Here is a 20,013-nt window from a genome sequence, read left to right as displayed (position 1 = left end):
CAAGTGTGTCCATTCTGTGGCAAGCCAGATAACATCATCTATCTATAATTCCGGCAATCTCTGTGTGTGTGTGTGTGCCTGTGTGCGTGTGTGTGTGTGTGTGACCGCTGTTTCTCGACAACCTCTGGTCCGAACTAATTGAAACTTGCCAGGTATATTGCTGGGGACCTGAGGATGTGCCTTTTCAAGGTTTGATATTAATCAGACAAGTGCTTCCCAAGTTATGGCCATTTATTTACCAAACCAATGACAAGACACGTTGTTGCATGGGCGTGGCCGATGGTGAAGGGAAGCACAGCACGTTCCCCATTACGGGTTACAACGTACGGGCTTCCGGAGAGTGATGACTTCGTGTATTCTTATAATTTCCCGATTTCTTATGCGCATTTATAGATAAACACAATGGCCCAACTTATGATAGTTTTCATATTAGACGGTGTATAAATTTCGGGAACATCAGAGTGCTGGTATGCTCCGAACCAGGAAGTAAATTTTTTCTCTCTCTCTTCTCTTCTCTTTTTGTTTTTCCTTGCCACGACATTGCGAAAAGGTAAAATACGTTGGCGCTAATTGAATAATTGGGTATTAAAACTAAATTGCGAATAATGGTAACTGCGAATAATATCGAACTTCCGGGTCACGCACGTGCGGGCACGCGAGAGCGAAGAAACAGCCTGTGTGGTTTATTTATTTATTTATTTATTTATTTTTTACGGGCACGTACTAGTCTTACAAATGTTAAAGCCGAATTCTCCAACCAGTCTCCTTCTTCCAAGTCATGGTGGCACAGTCAAGGCTGTCTGGCGTTTGCTCTCCCTCCATCCCGTCCCTCACCTCGAACGGTGTCGCTGCAGACTCTGCCCGAGATAAAGCAGAAAGTCTAAACTCTGTCTTTGCCTCCAAATCTCACGCACTGAACACATACTGCTCTGTCCCCCATACCAATGTTATAATGCAGTCATTATGAAACAGATTTGAGCAGCAAGTGAAGTGAAGTGAAGTGAAGTGAAGTGAAGTGAAGTGAAGTGAAGTGAAGTGAAGTGAAGTGAAGTGAAGTGAAGTGAAGTGAAGTGAAGTGAAGTGGAGTGAGTGAGTGAGTGAGTGAGTGAGTGAGTGAGTGAGTGAGTGAGTGAGTGAGTGAGTGAGTGAGTGAGTGAGCAGCACAGTGGCGGGTGCTGAAAGTCAATGTTAGCGCTAGCGAACTACTGCAAGGTGGCTGAATATGGACCCACTGGGTCCTTCTCACCTGATAGGGTAAAGAAAAGACTGTCTGGCCTTGACCATGCTTCAGTGACGAGCCCAGATGGCATCAGCGCCCACGTTCTCAAATCTTGCTCTGACGTTCTTGCTTCCCTTCTAGATACCCAAGTCAGTCCATTCTTCTCTTTTGTCCAGCTTTCCTCGAAATGGAAGTCAGCAAACATCCCTCACACCCATAAGAAGTGTGCAAAAAGAAATGCTACCAACCATAGGCCAGTGAGTTTGCTTGCAATGACATCTTGTCATGGAATCCGTCATGCTCTATGTCGTCACGAAATACTGTATGTCGATTGACTTGAACAATGTTCAGGGGTCACTCGCCTTCACTGGCCCGACGTTGTTCTGTGGTGTGTCTGACGATGGCTGGCACGCTGAAAATTTGCAATACAGTATCCCCTTTTTGTATGACATTCTTTCATTATACGATCAGTCACTTCGGCACAGATAAATCAAAAAATAAATTTTTTCATTAACATCACATCAGGGTAGCCGAGAGGTACGCACGCTCGCTTTAAGCTGTCAAGCCAGGGTTCGAATCCTGACCCAGCTATAAACTGTCATATCAGTGTTTCACAGGAAGGATGATTTATCAGTGTGTGTGCTATTAAACTGGATGTCACATCTGCTGGAACCCCACCCTTTCTCATTCTCACCTCCCCTCATCTCCCTACCTGTCTCTCCCCAACCCCTCTCCCCCCTCCCTCCCCTCCCCCCTCCCTATCTCTCTCTGTGGCTCTCTCCCTCCCACACCAGCCTCGCTCCCTCCCAACCCTATCCTGCTTTCTCTCTCCTCCTGCTATTCCACCCCTCCCCCTCTTCCTTTTCTCTTGTCTTCTCATTCCCCCATTCTATCCTTCTGCCAAACCCCCTCCACCACCACACAACCCTCTGGAAGTCGAGGGGAGGAAGGGCTATCAAAGAATGTGTGAATTGGACAAATGAAAGCTTTTTATATTTTTTTTTTCAGCAGTCGGAAATGCTGCTTGGACAGATCACAGTAGGATAGCAGAGAGCGGTATGCTTGCTCACTCTAAGCTGTCTCACTTGGGTCTGAACCCAGACCCAGCTATAAATTGTCATCTCTCCCTCCCTTCCATTTGTCCTCCCTCTATCCTTCCCTTCATTTCCCTCTTTCTCCACTCCCCCTCCTTAATATTCCCGTCAGCAAAGCGACAGGTTGTATTTGCCAATAAATAAATATATTAAAGTTGTCTGTTGATCGTGTAGATCAATGGTTCTCAACCTGGGGGTCGCGAGATTGTTTCCAGGGGTCGCGGGAAGGTTGTCAAAACAAATAAATATATAGTAAAGAAATTCATAAATATTTTTTGAAAATGATTTTTCAATGAAATCTCCCATACCAATGTTATAATGTAGTCATTATGAAACAGATTTGAGCAGCAAGTGAAATTAGTGCGTGTGTGTGAGTGTGAGTGTGAGTGCGAGTGCGAGTGTGAGTGCGAGTGTGAGAGAGAGCAGCACAGTGGCGGGTGCTGAAAGTCAATGTTAGCGCTAGCTAACTACTGCAAGGTGGCTGAATATGGATCGGTGGCTTGTCAAAAAATGTCTGCCAGCTCAAGATACAGACCAAGACAACACATGTGAAGGTGGGCCAACTGTTACGAGTTTAACTGAAAAACGTAAGGCGGCAGTAGCGGCAGATTTGGCCTCCAACAAGAGTCGGAAATATCAGACTGACTTTCTGCAGTACGGCTTCACATGCCTAGCCAAAAATGAAGTGGAATATCCACAGTGTGTTCTGTGTTCAGAAGTGCTTGCTCACGAAAGCTTGAAACCAGTGAAATTGAAGAGACATTTACAAACCAAACACCCATCCTACATTGACAAACAATTAGATTTTTTTTTCGTCAAAAGGAGGGAGAACTACAGAGCCACAAGACGACTGCATGTGAGCACTCTACAATCCCTGTCAAAGCCCTGTTGGCTTCATATGAAGTGGCATACCTGGTTGCTCAATCCAAAAAGCCCCATACTATTGCAGAGAGCCTCATCCACCCAGCAGCGATTGCAATGACTAGAGCTATGCATGGTGAAAAAATAGCTAGCACACTTGAGACTATTCCACTGTCTAATGACACAATGGCGAGGCGCATTGGTGAAATGGCGAATTACATTAAAGAGCAGCTCATTGAACAAGTGAAGAAAAGTGGAAGATTTTCCTTCCAAATAGACAAAACAACCGATGTTTCCAGTGATGCACAGTTACTTGTTTTTGCAAGATACAGTTACGAGGGGAAAATGTACGAGGATATGTTGTTTTGCTCGACACTTGAAGGAACTTGCACTGGTCGCGACATTTTTAACAAACTGGACAGTAAAATGCGTGAGGAGGGGCTAAGTTGGGAAAATTGCATCTCTGTGTGTACAGATGGAGCTGGAGCCTGGTGTTGGCGCAGTGGTTAGGGCAGCGGCTTGGGATCCAAAAGGTCCTGAGTTCAAGCCCCGTTGGGCCACTGAATTAATACACCAGGGGGTTGACTCAGCCTGTCATCCTTCCGAGGTCGGCGAAATGAGTACCAGTATACTGGGCCGGTGTATACCCCGGTTAAAATAGGTGTACCATATCCCTGTGTCGTAAGAGGCGACCAGGGTTGCGTCAGGAAGGGCATCCGGCGTAAAACATGTGCCAAATCACAATGCGGATCATACGGATGATCCGCCGTGGCGACCCCGAACGGGAGCAGCCGAAAGAAGAAGAAGAGGAGTGTACAGATGGAGCTGGCACCATGCAGGGGACAAGAAGGGGACTGAAAGCTAAAGTTTTGGAAGTGGTAGTTGTTGTTTTGTTTTTTGTACATTTTTGGTCAGTAATGCAAGGTTTGTGTACGTCTGGTAGCTGTCATGTGTGATAGTAACTTCTGTCTGCAGCAGAGGGTCGCTCAATCTTCCAGTCTGTGTCCCATGCATAAATAAGCTACATACCGCTCTTTGCAATTACAGAAGCCTTTTTTATGAATGTGGTTGGTTGTTTTTACTGTATTATACATCAGAGTGTAAATTATTAATTTGTGATGCCAGTTTAGTTTAGTTATGTTTAGTTTAAACAGCTGGCAGTACCTAGGCGTTGACCAATGTGCTCCAGGCACTGTGGATTTTTTTATGCGCTCTGTGAAGTCTCTGCAGTGTGTTTCAAGTGCGAGTCGGGAGGGGGGTCGCGGCTCCAAAAGGTTGAGAACCACTGGTGTAGATGATAAAATGCATATAAAACTAGACTGGCACGTGGTAGCGCACATACCTCCGCCAAGCTGATAGGTTACGTTTTGTATCCAACTGAAAGGCCGGATCTGGATTCTGACCTGAAATAAAATTTAATTGGCTTGTTCTTTTCACCAACCAACTTATCTACAGTTTCATCCAAATCCGTCCACAACTTTTTGAGATATTCTGCTACATGTTGTTTTGGCCCTTTCTCTCAATGGTGAAAAATCACCTAAAAAATTCTTACATCCAGATTTGGATCCGGATCTTCACCAACATCAAATCATTTTGCCCTAGTCACATACCCAAGCTCTCCACCAAATTTAGTCCCAACACATCCACAACTTTTTGAGATATCCTGTTCACAAACAAACAGCCAAACAAACAAACAAACAAACAAACAAAGACAGACAGACAGGGGTGAAAACATAACCTCATTCACCTTCGGTGGTGGAGATAATAAAAACATTGGTTCCTGAAAGCATATATACAATAAAATACTGTACTATTCTCAATAAAAAATTTTTTTGAATTCTCCAATTCCGAATTGCCGAAGATCCCAAAATCATTTGAGATGTCTCATGACCAGATGTTATTGCATAAATCTGCCAAATATGAATAACATCCGTCTGTCGTTTTCGAGTAGAGGCGCACAGGACGCACAGTCAGGACGTTTTCGAACGGACGCACAGCCGGACTGACAGCTCCTAAGTGCTAAGATATAAACCAAATGCTGGGAGGGGAAATCAAAAATACTTGTAACAATAACACAAAATAAGGTAAGGAAATGTAATCGGACCTGATTTATCAATGAAGGAATTTAAAAAGAGTAATGATGGTTCAATTATCTTAAAATTAAAGAGAAACAAGTGAAATCCTTCAATACAGCGCACGTGGTGAAGCAAATGAGTACACAAATGTTAAAATATGCAATTTATGCTTTTTCAGTTGAAAAACAATTTAAAAGCGTACTTAATATTTGACATGTAAAAATCTTATTATTGTGATAAGTACATATATATATATATATATATATATATATATATATATATATATATATATATATATATATATATATATATATATATATATATATAACAGAAGGAATGAAATTGTTCGATACAGCATGGCAGGGGGCCGCAAAAGAATGATGTAAAATAAGAAGAACTTAGCTTTCAGCGTTCGCCGTTCGGTGCGAAATGCCATGGAGGGCGGAAATGACGTTTTTCGTTCGTTCATACATGAGAGGGGAGCGTTTCTCGGTTTTTTTCCGTTAAGCAATAAATTCAATGGTTTCAACATATATAACAGTATCACAAATTTCCATTGAAATACTCGGGTATTTCCGTCAACTGTCGCCATTTCCGTCTTGGTTACGCACTGCCATCTACCGGACGGCCATCATTGGCTCACTTGAGGCACGTGGGGGGGGGGGACACCGGGGACATTTCAAACTCGGTGCAATTGTATAAAGCGCGTGTAAAAAGCAAAGACAAAATCAATTTTATGAGAAATTCTTGCAAGGAAAGGGAATCTTTTTTAACCAACTTAGATAAATATGATTTACCATTTGTTTTTGTCCTTCAGCTTGGGTGATTGGTATCCACTTTTGGACATGAGGAAGAGGACTCTGCAAGTAACCAATCATAACGGTCACAATCAGCAGGAACACAACTGATAACACTTCGGTAAGTCTCCGATTGGTTTCAATATCCCATAACAAACAAAAAGAATGTAATCAGAAGACACATTTATCGGTCATGTAAAATATATTAACAGAGTGTTGGTACACAGACAGCTACTGTGCCTGTACGAGTCGAATCGGTCACTCACTTTCATAGATATTGTTTACCCCCACCCCCCCCCCCACCACCCACTCCCCTACTCACCCACCCTTGAGAATACTACAGAAATTATTCTGGCAAAGCATTCCACAATAATCTACACACCATAACATTTGATCTTTGCATCATCTATGCTCGTTTCCAATCCTCTTGATACAAGTGAAACACTTCCCCTGCAAACTCATCAAGACCAGCACTGCTTTAACGAACACAGGTATACCTCACACTGGTTAAATCCTCCACACCAACTTTATCTCCCATCACCAGGTCTATGCTCAAGAACACCTTCCACAAGGAGGTGAAGACCACACCTCATGGGGTGCAGGTCAAACAGCGGTGGCTGCAGTTCTGCCAGTTCGATTGCCGTGATGCCTACAGCCCACATATCACACTGCTGGTTGTAGCCACCCTTCCTCTCGACAGCAGCAACCTCCGGTGCCATCCTAGGCACAGGAAAGCACAGGGGGCAGGAAGAGGTGGTGGGGTAGGAGTCTGGTCATGAGGTCAGGAGAAGTATGTGACAATATCAAGCCTTCTTTGGGAGAATTATAGAAAAAATAATGAAAAAAGGCACAATCGTCAACGAAACCATCTGGAAACTTCAATGCAAATGTGCATGTTTTTCATCTTGCTTATGACCAAGTTTAAGTGTTCCAAAAATACTCAAAAACACCAACTGATTTTATAGTTTTAGTCTTGGACGCAACTTTGCATCCCGTTGGAAGGAAACAAAGCACAGAAACTCGCACTCAAGGATTGAGATTCTGCATCAGACGTACGTACTCTACTATGTGAAACCCCCATAAAACACAGCGGGAGCAGAGGGTAGGAATTCAATGTAACGTACCAGTACGGCGTGCCAATAAAGGACTTTCGTTTTGCGATGGTGGCTGTGATATGAGCAGAAACACCAAAGTCAGCTGTTCGGATTAGGGGGCAAAATGTCAAAAGTGAGTAATAAGGGAAGACATACAAACGTTTTTGCAGTTTAAATCGACAAAAATGCAGGTAAAGGTTTGTGTAAAGTGAAAAAGTACACAGTAGAGGAATACAGAAATCAAGAACTACATGAAACAAATTAATAATAATTCCAGACCAGAAGCTTATGCAACCACAATCAAAACGAGAATTCATATTAAAGTGAAAATCTCACCAAGTTTTACTTCGCCATGGTCCGTCAACAAGATGTTGGCACCCTGAGGAAAGAATTGTATGAGGATATGACAAGGAACCCTGAAAGCTGAGCATGGAAGACACCTTTGGAGGACCATTACTTAGCATAGTAAATTGGAACAAAAACAAAACTCCAATGAAGACATTATTTACCTTGATATCTCTGTGCATTTTCCCTCGGCTATGCAAATATGCCAAACCCTGGGGAAGAATACAAAGAACTTTTATTCCGTCCAAAAAGCCAAAGACATGATGATAGATACGTTAAAGCCTTGCAAAGAACTAGCAAGTTTCCCCTGCCCACACAGAATTCTAAACGGGGTAGGGATTGAGGCGGCAAAAATGCAAATGGCATCTTCAGTCATCGAACCGGCAGGTTGGGAGCAACAATTCACATTTATTTCCACATCTGATGCTATTTAAATGCTTCAATGGTACGAGGTGATCCATTTGAAACTGTTCAATATATTGTTGTGAATTCGCGCCCACCGGCGTGCGGACGGCCGCGTAACTCGAATTGCGGCATGTCGCCCACCGGAACGGACAATTCTGTTGTGACCCTCTCGGAACAACGACGGGAGCTAGTCACGGGTGGGGGTTAAACCTCACCACGATTGTGCCAATTGCCCACCTGCGCAGGATAGGGTTGCTCGCCAAATTCGATCTACCTAAGTACCTGCGCGAATGGTCGACCGGGCGATTGTACCACGCCACAGGCCGACTCCGGACACGAACCGCTTAAGCGGTCCGGTCCGTTCCGTGCTACAGTGATAACCGAGCGGTGTTATAGTCGGCCTTGACGGTTCCGATTAATTACTGGGATGTTGCACCCACTACGAACCCCTTTCCGTGATGCAAGATGGAGGGTCAATAAAAAGGAAAAGAGACGAAGCAGAGTGGGAACAGTCAACAAGCAAGCGTTTTATTCACACACACACACACACACACACACACACACACACACACACACACACACACACACACACACACACACACACACACACACACACACACACACACACACACACACACACACACACACACACACACACACAATCAAAATGCACATAAAGCAATTAAAACAAAAGAAACGATGCAGAGCTACGACCGAACACGCGTACACACGGCAGCTCCCCGTCCGGACGCACAGGTCCACCTCACAACGGGCGCTGCAGAGTCTCCCGTCCGTGCCTTTGTGACAGGGCCGCTCGCCAAGGCGCAGGCACAGGACCTCTTCCCGAAGACCAACCAGGCCACCAGCCAGGACGACCAAGAAGAGGCGGAAGTGGAAGCGCCCAAGAGGAAGAGGCGAAAGAGGAAGCTCTAGCGTGCCCGTCCGTGTCCATCTTTTATCGCGCGGGGCTCCGCCCTTCGCCCCGCCCCGTTCCCGGCTCCACCTTCCTTCGAGAGGGTTCCCGAAAAGGGCGTTCCCTCACGCTTTCCCTCCACCCTGCTCCGTGCGGGGGCCGGGGGAGTCAGTTTTTGGCTCTGGGCCAGAGAATTATTCCCCCAAAAAGAGACTCCCACCTTTTCTCTCCTTTGACCCCCGGCTCGGATCGCACCTCCCCCACACCGAGCGCTGAGAACTCAAACGGGAGAAACAGGCGGGAAAACCTGCGCATCCTCGCAGTTCCCTCCTTTGCGCCTTTGTTTGACGTTCGGAAGTGGACGTAGTGGCGAAGATGTGGTAGCGTACATGGTGACGGTGGCGTGGTTGCAGTGTGGTTGGCGGTGTTGTTGAAATGTTGTGTGTTTGAAATAAAAGATATAAAAAGAAAAACGCCTAACTCAAAGGATCGCAGCCCGAATGGATCACATAAATTCCCTCTATGCAACGGGTTTGGGCTAACTACACATGTACCTATGAAGATATCTCACCTGAGGGTGCTGAATGGTGGTTTGCGAATTTCCACAGCCGTAACACTACCCCCTCCCCTTTTTACAGACTCGTCGCGAGCCGTCAAATTCTCGTGTGCCATCATGTGTAGTTCTCCCCTAGTACATTTTACCTTCGATCCCTGAGTGCAACATTCATGGTATTCGTGTCCCCAAAATAAATAACCTGAGGGCTGAGTAACTAACTAAACAAACACACTCATACGGAGAACTTAAATAAAATTGCCGGCGCTAAGACAGACATGCCGGGGGCGCACTCATATTTACAGTACATCTTACTTACAAATTCTACACTAACCATGGCCCAGGATCAATGAACTCTGCAGGCAGCAAAACAAAAGTCAAAAGAAAACCGGTGCACGGGCCGCCACTGCAGCCCCGTGTTGTAGCTGCCAACAGGACAGTCCGTACAACTTGCGACGACGATCCTGGCGCACATGGAAATGAACAGGGGGGGGGGGCAAAGCAAAATTGAACGGGGGCAAACTGATGATGTGGGCAGTGGGCATGGCATGGCAAAGGCAGCAGGCAAACACAGCCTGCAGAACAAGGCCGATGCAGGCAAACACAGCCGGCAGACGATCCGACCGGCACGGGCCTTGCAGAAAACAGCTGCAGACGATCCGGCTGGTACAGGCCTCGCAGAAAAACAACAGCTGATGAAGTTGGCCGGCCTCTCGCCGTGCAGTGCAGGTTGGTGGAGGGAGTGCGGTGGTGCTAGCCCCACAGAAGGTGGTCTCGGACCTACCTACCTGTCTCCTTCCCACCTATCGCCTTTGCCTGTCACTGTCCATACCCACTCCCTTAATTTGTCAAAACCCAATTCAGCCCCAACTTATTTTTTTTGTTGTTTTTATTTTTACCCTTACTTCCCCACTATAATTCATCCCCTAACTCCTTTTATCGTCCTTGTTCGGCTAACCTATCGTCCCCTAACCTACTCCCAACCCCTACGTTCCCTTCCTAAAGGGGAATAAGGGAGAGCTCGCGTCTTGTGTCGAGGCCCAACTAAAGCCTCAGGATGGCCCCGCCAGACTTCAGCGATCTTTAACCCAAAGTGGGTCCAGCGGCCCACAACGAGAGCGAAGGGATGGATGGTGCGGAGGGGTACACTTCGTAATCTACCCTATCCATTTAACTGTTAAACTACCCCGGGGCTTTCAACAAGCACCTCTCGCTTAAGCTATTGGTTCTAACAACCCAGATTCCCGTCGCCCGTGTTGGTATCCTTACAATTTTGAGCCTTACCCCCCCAATTTTCTCTCCGTGCCCTCACACGGTCTCATGGCTGGGACGCGTGGCTCCCTTGGCAGGCACGACCCTCTGCTGATTCTCCAGCTATGGCACCCCCGGCACTACACTGCCTCCGAGCCTACCAGCTCCCTAAACACCGGGGAGTGCCCCCCCATGGCACCTTCTCTGAAACGCACACGTGGCAGGCTGGCTTCCCGGGCCCCTTTCCGAGGGTCACCCGTGCCCACGACACTGCCCATGCGGCTAACGGCGCCCCGGGTCCCCGCATCATGCGGGCGCACCCATGCCCACTACGCTATCCCGGCCCCCCATGGGCCCTTGGCCTACTGCGGCCGACTAGCCCGGTGCCCGGGGTACCCACTCAGCGATACTCACCTTTCGCAGCCACGTGCCCAGCCCATCAACAGGGCTCCTGCACCCCTCCAAACGGGTTTCGAGCCGACTTCCCCACCAACAACAAAACGACCTCCATTTTGTCAATTTGACTAACCCACTAACTCACTCTACACTGACCCCGGGGTCCCTTGGGCAGGAGTCACTCCTCCCCCCACTCACTCACCAAGCACATGTTTCCACTTCACTTCACAACTCACACATCGCTAAACTCAGCCATCCTTCTGACTACTTCCCCTATCTAACTCCTGCTCCCACGTCGTCCCTTAAACTATAGCACGTTCCACTTAACACTACGTAGCTAAACTACGTACCCTCTACACATGCAAAGTCTGTCCCTGTCCTCAAAATAATCATTTCCCAACCTAAATCTGACTAAATCCCTCTACCTAATCCATTCCACGGGCCCCATGAGGACTTACCCCTGCCCCATGAAGCCGGTCGAGCTATGCTAACCCTTCCCCCTAACTAGTGTCATCCTGTGCCCGGGCCCCAGGGGATCTTCCACCCCTGCCCAGGGAATCCTGTTCACCCGAAAGCGAGGCTTGCTTTTTTTTTTTTTTTCCTCGCGCAGCAGCAGCGCGGCAACTCGCAACCTGCGCACCAGCGCGGCAATTCACAGCCGCGCCCCTTTGGCGTGACGTCATGGCAGCTGTTCGCATCGCTCGTCCCTCTTGGACGGCACCATCCGGCAGGGATTCACCCTCCTGCCGGATTCCAACCATGCACGCAGCCATGACATCACCCGGCGCATAAAAAAAAAGCACAAGCTTCGCATCTCGAGGGGTTCCCCACGCGAACACATGTGCTCTGCCCGTTGGAGCTTAACACACACGCTCGCGTGGAGAACCCGTCCGGTCCAGATCCGTATCCTGCCTAACCTTTGTCCGTCCGCGGGATCGGCAAATCCACCGCTGGCGTTTCCGGACCGGGTTTCACTCCCGCAAGCGAGCACGTGGCGGTCTCGTGCGTTGCACAGCACGGACCTCGCGCTCGCCGCCGTGTAAACCCGGCATGGTCCCCAATACAGCTACGGCCGCTACTCGGCCCTTGTCTCTCTGTCACAGTCGTCCCCGTTTGACCCACGCACACCTGCGTGTTACGACGCTCACACTCCACTCCATCACACTCACGCCGGGAGACGCGGCTGCATGTTCACACATGCCGACTGTCATCTCCCTCACATACCGCTGTCTCACACACACGGTCTCTCTCACACTCGGCCGCTCACTCACTCGTGCCATTTCCCTTGCACACGTGGTTCCATTCACACACGGCCGTTCACCCGCACCCGTGGCCCCCTTCCACACACGGTGCCTCATCCACACATGGCGTGCTGGAAGGCACGCACTTCGGCACACTCGCCACCACATCACTCACACACGGGGTCGCACTCACACCTTGCACCACACACACCGGGACAACCACACTGGGATTCGTGTCCCCACAAGGGGTTGCGGGGCCTCTATATCCCCCAAGCTGCTCGTGCACCCGTTCGCAGCACTCCTCCCCTCGACCTTGCAAAGCACGACCGAACCCGCCTGGTCGTGAGTCGCCTCAAGGGGGAATACTCCCTCCCCTCGTTCCTGGAGGAGGCTATCCAGCTGCTCGCACCGGGTCCCTACAAGCTCCGCGAGCTCACCCTCATCGTCCTCCACTACCTCCGTGTGTGTGTGCGTCTTTAACCCCGTCTGGATCGTGTAGTCTTCCCTCTATCGTTCCCATCTCCCGCGTCTCTATGATTTCCGTCTCTTCCCTTGTTACCTCCCTTGTCTCAACTATTATTTCTTTTCTTCTTTCCGTCGTCACCTCGTGTCTCGTCTCACACATTTCGGTCACCCCATTTAGTTTTTCCCTCTCGGTCACCGTCACTTTTTCTGTCACCTTTACACTTCTCGCCCAACACGTCCCCCAAATTATTTTCTCCTCAACCGAGTCCCTTGCAGGCCTGACAACCGTTGCACTCCCTTCCAGCTCATTCGCTCCCACACGTGGCGCCACCATTTTGAGCTCCCCGGTTATTGCCAACATTCTCGCCGTGCCTGCCTGCAGGCTTCGGCCTATTTGCCGCATCTCACCCCACATTTTTTTCATTTCTTCTTTCATTTTGAGTGCGTTTCCATCCATTTTCGCATTCATTTTGTTTTCCATTCCGCTTATCGCTTGTAAAATCATTTTTACCTGGCCCATGTTAAGTGGGTCTGCGGCAATCACTTCACCCTCAGGCGTGGATCCACCGGGCATTGGGGAGGGAATTTGACGGAGGAGGGATGGGGGGGTGTCATCCACCGCGGCCTCGCCGCTGCGCCCATTTCGGGCTCTGGGTCCATCTGTGGGGGGGGGGGTTGCTCCTGCATATGAAGCATTTCCTGCTCGGGGTTTCCGTCCTGGACCATGGATTCTACACATTCTACATCTATCTCTAATACCCCCGACTCCCGCTCGCCTTGAAACTCCATCTTATTTCGCGTAAGGGGTTAATTTAAATTGCTCGTAATTTGGAGGGAACGGGGGGGGGGTCGCTCCTCTCACCCCTGAACCGATTCCCGTGAATTTAGCTGGAGACGGGAGAGTTTGTATCCCACTCCTGACACCAGTGTTGCGAATTCGCGCCCGCCGGCATGCGGACGGCCGCATAACTCGAATCGCGGCACGTCGCCCACCGGACGGACAATTCTGTCATGACCCTCTCGGAACAACGCCGGGAGCTAGTCACGGGTGGGGCTTTAACCTCACCACGATCGTGCCAATTGCCCACCTGCGCAGGACAGATTGCTCACCAAATTCGATCTACCTAAGTACCTGCGCGAATGGTCGACCGGGCGATCGTATCACGCCACAGGCCGACTCCGGTCACGAACCGCTTAAGCGGTCTGTTCCGTGCTACAGTGATAACCGAGCGGTGTTATCGTCGGCCTTGACGGTTCCGATTAATTTCCGGGATTTTGCACCCACTACGAACCCCTTTCCGTGATGCAAGATGGAGGGTCAATAAAAAGGAAAAGAGACTAAGCAGAGCGGGAACAGTCAACAAGCAAGCGTTTTATTCAAACACACACAGGCAAGCTCGTATATACAGCCATACAGAATCAAAATGCACATAAAGCAATTAAAACAAAAGAAACTATGCAGAGCTACGACCGAACACGCATACACACGGCAACACTTAAACAGTTCTACTTTAGCCAGACTGGCGCCAGCCACGGACATTCACACCAAAACCCCAAAGAATATAAAGAAAGAAGTCGCGACTTCCCTTTTGTGTCTGGTGAGGACCTCTCCCGTGACCGTCAGCGTGGTCGCGCCTGGCCCCGACCTCTCTCGCGGCCGGTGAACCCTCTCCGGCACTCCACGTCCGGATGCACAGGTCCACCTTGCAACGGGCGCTGCCGCGTCTCCCGTCAGTGCCTTTGTGACAGGGCCGCTCGCCAAGGCGCGGGCGCAGGACCTCTTCCCGAAGACCAACCAGACCACCAGCCAAGACAACCAAGAAGAAGTGGAAGTGGAAGCGCTCAAGAGGAAGAGGCGAAAGAGGAAGCTCTAGCGTGCCAGCCCGTGTCCGTCTTTTATCGCGTGGGGCTCCGCCCTTCGCCCCACCCCGTTACCGGCTCCACCTTCCTTCGAGAGGGTTCGCGAAAAGGGCGTTCCCTCACGCTTTCCCTCCACCCCGCTCCGTGCAGGGGCTGGGGGAGTCAGTTTTTGGCTCTGGGCCAGAGAATTATTCCCCCAAAAAGAGGCCCCCACCTTTTCTCACCTTTGACCCCCGGCTCAGATCGCACCTCCCCCACACCAAGCGCGGAGAACTCAAACGGGAGAAACAGGTGGGAAAACCTGCGCATCCTCACAGTTCCCTCCTTTGCGCCTTTGTTTGCCGTTCGGAAGCGGACGTAGTGGCGAAGATGTGGTAGCGTAGATGGTGGCGGTGGCGTGGTTGCAGTGTGGTTGACGCTGTGATGGGGATGGCGTGGTTGTTGAAATGTTGTGTGTTTGAAATAAAAGATAGAAAAAGAAAAATGCCTAACTCAAAGGATCGCAGCCCAAATGGATCACATAAATTCCCTCTATACAACGGGTTTGGGCTAACTACACATGTACCTTTGAAGATATCTCACCTGAGGGTCCTGAATGGTGGTTTGCGAATTTCCACAGCCGTAACAATATGTAGCTTTTTGATACCTGGGGTCCGTAATAAAAATTTGTATTGGCGTCAAAGCCAGTAGCCATTTGAAAATCAATAGTCGCATCACTATCTTGTACATTTGTAGTAAAGAGACAGACACCCAAGGATTTTTCCTGCATGGCTGAAACAACTCACTATCTGTGCACGAGCACTACAAGGATGGATAATGCAGCAGAAAAGGGAAGAGAACCAGTACCTGCAAAGTCTCGCGGCACATATAGGCAATCTGCGTTTCGGACAATGGCCCCGTCACTGCCGAACAGGTACACATGACAATTCATAAGTGCCATGCCATTGCACAACAAACAAGAACAAAACAATGCACATCAATGGGAATAATTATAGAAACACAATCGATAAACAAACAGCAGTTACAAACTATGATCAATTGATGCCTAACAAAGGTGTATTGACCATATCAAAATCTGCACTCATTAAGAGGGTCTACAGGGGGGGGCGGGGTGGGGGTGACCCCCTCCCAAAAACAGGTATTTGCTCTATTCTCCAAAATTACATACCCGATTTTGATGAAACTTGACCACAACCTTCATCACCCGTAATGTACCAAAATATATCGACCACATCAAAATCTGCACTCATTAAGGGGGTCTATGGGGTGGGTTTGACCCCCCCCCCCAAAATAGGCATTTGCCCTCCTCTCCGAAACTACACACAATTTAGACGAAACTTGACCACAACCTTCATCAACCGTGATCTCACAAAGTTTGTTGACGACATTAAAAAATTTTCTTTTTTTAAAGTCAGGGTCTAAGGGGATCTGCAGGTGCTTGAGAGACTTACTGCTGATGCAGGTGAGCTTCAGGACACGGTCATATTTTTTTCCTTTATGGTTATGTCTGTCTGTCTGTCTGTCTGTCTGTCTGTCTGTCTGTCTGTCTGTCTGTCTGTCTGTCTGTCTGTCTGTCTGTCTGTCTGTCTGTCTGTCTGTCTGTCTGTCTGTCTGTCTGTCTGTCTGTCTGTCTGTCTGTCTGTGAGCAGGATATCTCAAAAAGTTATGGATGGATTTTGACAGAACTTGGTGGACAGCTTGACTATGTCAAGAACAAATCGATTTAATTTCAGTGAAGATACGGATACGAGAATATTTTTTAATCTGCAAGTGATTATCATGAAGAGATGGGGCTAAAAACGATATACATCATGATATTCAAAAACGTTGTGGACAAGTGATGACAAAACTCGGTGGATGAGATGGTTAGATGACATGACCAAGCCAATTAGATTTTGGATCAGGTCCGGATGCACATCCAGCCTATCAGTGGGCTACAAAACAAACTGTTCAGCCTGGTCGAGGTATGCACTCTACAGTGTGGTTCTAGTCATTAATTTAAATCAACATTTTACATACATTGATTGACATTCCTAAACCTCAACCACAAGCATTTCTATGAAGTCAAATACCCATATACATCCAAATGACTGCATTCCCTTTTTTTTTTGGATTCAATGTCGAGGCTCATATGGTGGCTAACACAGAACGTTCAACAAGGGGAGCAAGTGATAAGAGGGGAGGGAGAGAGAATTACGAGGAAATGATGTGCAGAAGGAGGCCATTCGGCCCATCATGACTGCGCCACACCAATACCAGATTTACTAAATCCGTCAACACCCCTTCCCTTCGTGTGCAACCTTTTTGGCTGAAACACTGGTCCTCATTTTGCCGACCTCAGAAGGATGACAGGCTAAGTCAACCCCCTGGTGTTAACTCAGTGGCCAACGGGGCTTGAACTCAGGACCCTAGGATCCCAAGCCACCACCCTAACCACTAAGCCAACACCAGGACCATGATGATGATGATGATGATGATGATGATGATGATGATGATGATGAAAATGATGATGAAAATAACAAAACAGTGGGGAACAGAGACATTAGGAGATCTGTGGAAGAGACGGATGGGGCGGGGTACACGGTGTATACAAGATGGACACTACAGGGACTTTCAGGAAGGAAAGCAGGGAATTTGAAGGAGGTGAGTGTGGGGTGGATTAACAGGGGTAGAAAAGACAGTGGTTTGGGATGAGGGAAGATAAGAGGTGGTAATGAACAGCTGTTTTGAAGACCTGGATGGAAGATTGGATTGAAGAGAGTGTGGGAGTTTGTTCCAAAGGCGGGGGGTGGGGTGGGGTGGGGGAGGGAATAAGAATGAAAGAGTGAAGGTGAGCAGTGGTTCTTGATTTTGGCAGTTTTACCAAAAGGGGGGTTTGCTGGCGGATCTTGAGCGCCCTGCAGAGATATATGGGGGACATATCACAGACAGAGCGGGGGGGAGAGGGGGGGTGAGACCGGAGACGAGATGGTAGAAGACAGAAAGACCACCGATCTGCCTGTGGTGAGAGAGTGAGAGATCCCCTCAAAAAAGAAAAATCAGCCTCATCGCAGGAGATACAACGATCCTAAATGCCTTTGTTTCCACAGCATGAAGTTGAGCGATGTGTGAGGCAGGAGCAACAGCTCAGCAGGGAGAACAGTACTCTATCAGGCTGCAGATGAAAGCTTTGTAAATGGTTAAAAGCTCAGGTGTGCCAAGGACGGACTTTGCACGACGGAGGAAGCCCATTCAGTGACTGCCTTTGGAGGGCAGCTTGGAAATGTGGCTTTGCCAGGAAAGATCATGGCAGATAGTGAGACCCAGAAGTTTAAATGAAAGGATTTCTTCAAGAGGATTGTTGAGAAAGTAGATGGGGGGGGGGGGGAGGGGGGCGTTTCCAGATGGTCCTTTTGGAGAGACATAGTGAGAGTGTGAGATTTGTCAGGATTGAGATATGTTCCACGTGTTGGACCACCTTGTGAATTTGTCCAGATCTGCAGAGAGCGAAGAGGCTGCTGCCTGCTGATCTGAGGGATGACAGAGGATACGGCGGAGGGTGGAATCATCAGCTAAGAGATAAAGAGGATTTTCCAGAGAGTTGGGGAGATCATTGATGAAAACCAGAAAAAGAACAGGGCCGAGAACACTGCCTTGAGGAACTCCAGCCTGGACAGGAAGAGGGGATGAGGGGACTCTATCAAGGGCCACACGTTGGCTGCTACAGGAGAGGAAGTCTGCGAGCCATGAGTGGAGATGGCCTTGGATACCATAGGAAGAGAGTTTAGTGAGCAGGGCAGGATGCGAGACCGTATCAAAAGGACGTGATATGTCTCGGGATATGGCTCTGATTTCATGTCTGGCATTGAGTCCCTCCATCCATTTTTGGGAAAGCAGAAGCAGCATATCCAAGGTAGAGTGACCTTGTCTGAAACCAAAATGATGATCGTAAATCAAGCCATTGGAGAAGTGGAAGGATTTGATGTCGGAAGCGATGATGGATTCCACAACCTTGATGATGATTGGGAGAAGGCTGTGTGGTCTGTAATTGCAGGGATCTGTTTTTGCACCTTTTTATGTAAAGCGGTGATGTTTGCCGATTTCAAAGCAGATGGCAGATGACCTTGAGCAAATGAGAGGGTGAATTGAACAAAGAGAGGGTGAGCGAGAGCAGGTTTTTAGGACACGTGGGCTGATGCCGTCTGAACCGGTTGCACAATCTGAGTCGAGGTTTGACAGCAAGCTCGCCACCTTGTTGGGAGAAAAGGACAGAGTCCAGGAACAGCTGGGTGTGACTGGGTAAGGTGTGTTCGGAAAACGATGGGTTCATGTCTGTCATACCGGAGGAGGGAGTCAGAGACATCTTGAAGGAGGAAAGTTTCTGTTAGGCAGAAAATGACTGTTTTGTCTGGTTTTTCAGTGACAACTTGTATGGACAGATCTGTCAGGTTTGAGCAAAGGCCCCAGATGTTTGAGGTCCACAATGAGGGAGGTAAGGAGAGTTGTTGAAAGAGTATGGGAGATTGGAGAGGAGTTCGGGGAGAGGGCGGATGAGGAGGAGAAAAGGCTCTGTGGTGCTGGGATGGGGTACAGTGGGGAGTAATAAGAGAGGGGGCAGAGGACAGTTGAAGATTGGAGGAGGTGGAGTGATGAGATTGAAGAGAGAGGACAGGGGAAGGAGGCAGCTTTGTGGATTTGGGGGGGGGGGACTTTGAGAAGGGGGAGTGAGGGGGGAGATTGGAGGGAGAGTTGAGGGAGAAGGGTGAGAGGGGAGAGTTGAGGGAGAAGGGTGAGAGGGGAGTTTTTGAGAAAGATGAAAGGGAAGTTTGGAGGAGGAAGAGTGTGAAGGTTGCTTTGAGAGGGAGGGGAGACGATAAGAGTAGGCAGAGCCAATGTGCAGGATGGCGATGGGAGATGTGGGGAGAGGGGAAGGATGAGACTTGGTCGTGGTATGGTGAGGAAGGGAGCGGGCAAGGGGAGGTACAAGATTTAAGGGGTTGGGAAGAGGGAGAGGTGTGATGAGAGGAAACGAGGAGCATGTTTGTGGTGTTGAGAAGTGTCTTGATTGAGAGAGTGAGATATCTCTTAAGTTGGAATGGAGCCCACAGATGTTGGAACACTATCTCTCACAAACTAACCTTTTTGTCCTCAATTTAACCCCATCCTTTGTTTGTACATACTATAAAGCTGGCCATTGAAAATGCAGGTTTCATCAATCGGACACGTCCAGATAGTTTAAACTGTGCAACAAAAATATTTTCATCACTCTTACTAAGAACACATAACAGGGAAATGCGACGTCAAAAATAAGAACAATTTCCGAGGGTTATGGAAATAAGTTAAACACACCAGGTATACAGTCCCCCCTGACCCCTTTTCGAAGTTAGCAATAAGCCAATAGAATGATAGTTGGTTAAAACCTTCAGTGAAATAATTAATTAAAGCATTACAGACAAAATGCTTGA

General features: G+C 48.5%; 1 protein-coding gene across 6 annotated transcripts in view; it reads right to left on the bottom strand.

Annotated features, from left to right (window-relative positions):
- Positions 1 to 20,013, bottom strand: part of LOC147014406 (mitogen-activated protein kinase kinase kinase kinase 3-like) — a 187,297-nt gene that overhangs the window by 137,638 nt on the left and 29,646 nt on the right. For 5 of the 6 annotated variants that reach the window (XM_085852329.1, XM_085852325.1, XM_085852326.1 and 2 more), the window contains exons 5-10: positions 15,416 to 15,471; positions 7,650 to 7,697; positions 7,477 to 7,519; positions 7,171 to 7,243; positions 6,635 to 6,766; positions 6,047 to 6,109 (exon numbers count right to left, since the gene is read on the bottom strand). In XM_085852329.1, coding sequence (XP_085708455.1) covers positions 6,047 to 6,109; positions 6,635 to 6,766; positions 7,171 to 7,243; positions 7,477 to 7,519; positions 7,650 to 7,697; positions 15,416 to 15,471 — 415 coding nt within the window. Of the gene's footprint in view, positions 1 to 6,046; positions 6,110 to 6,634; positions 6,767 to 7,170; positions 7,244 to 7,476; positions 7,520 to 7,649; positions 7,698 to 15,151; positions 15,216 to 15,415; positions 15,472 to 20,013 lie in introns of all 6 variants that reach the window. The other variant, XM_085852331.1, reaches the window with a different exon arrangement.

Source organism: Eptatretus burgeri, chromosome 13 (genome assembly GCF_056783735.1).
Source record: "Eptatretus burgeri isolate ZD-2024b chromosome 13, Ebu_testis_v1, whole genome shotgun sequence".
In the NCBI taxonomy this organism is placed as follows: Eukaryota; Metazoa; Chordata; class Myxini; order Myxiniformes; family Myxinidae; genus Eptatretus; species Eptatretus burgeri.
Note: the sequence above shows the minus strand (reverse complement) of the source record. Positions and strands in the feature narration are given on the sequence as shown.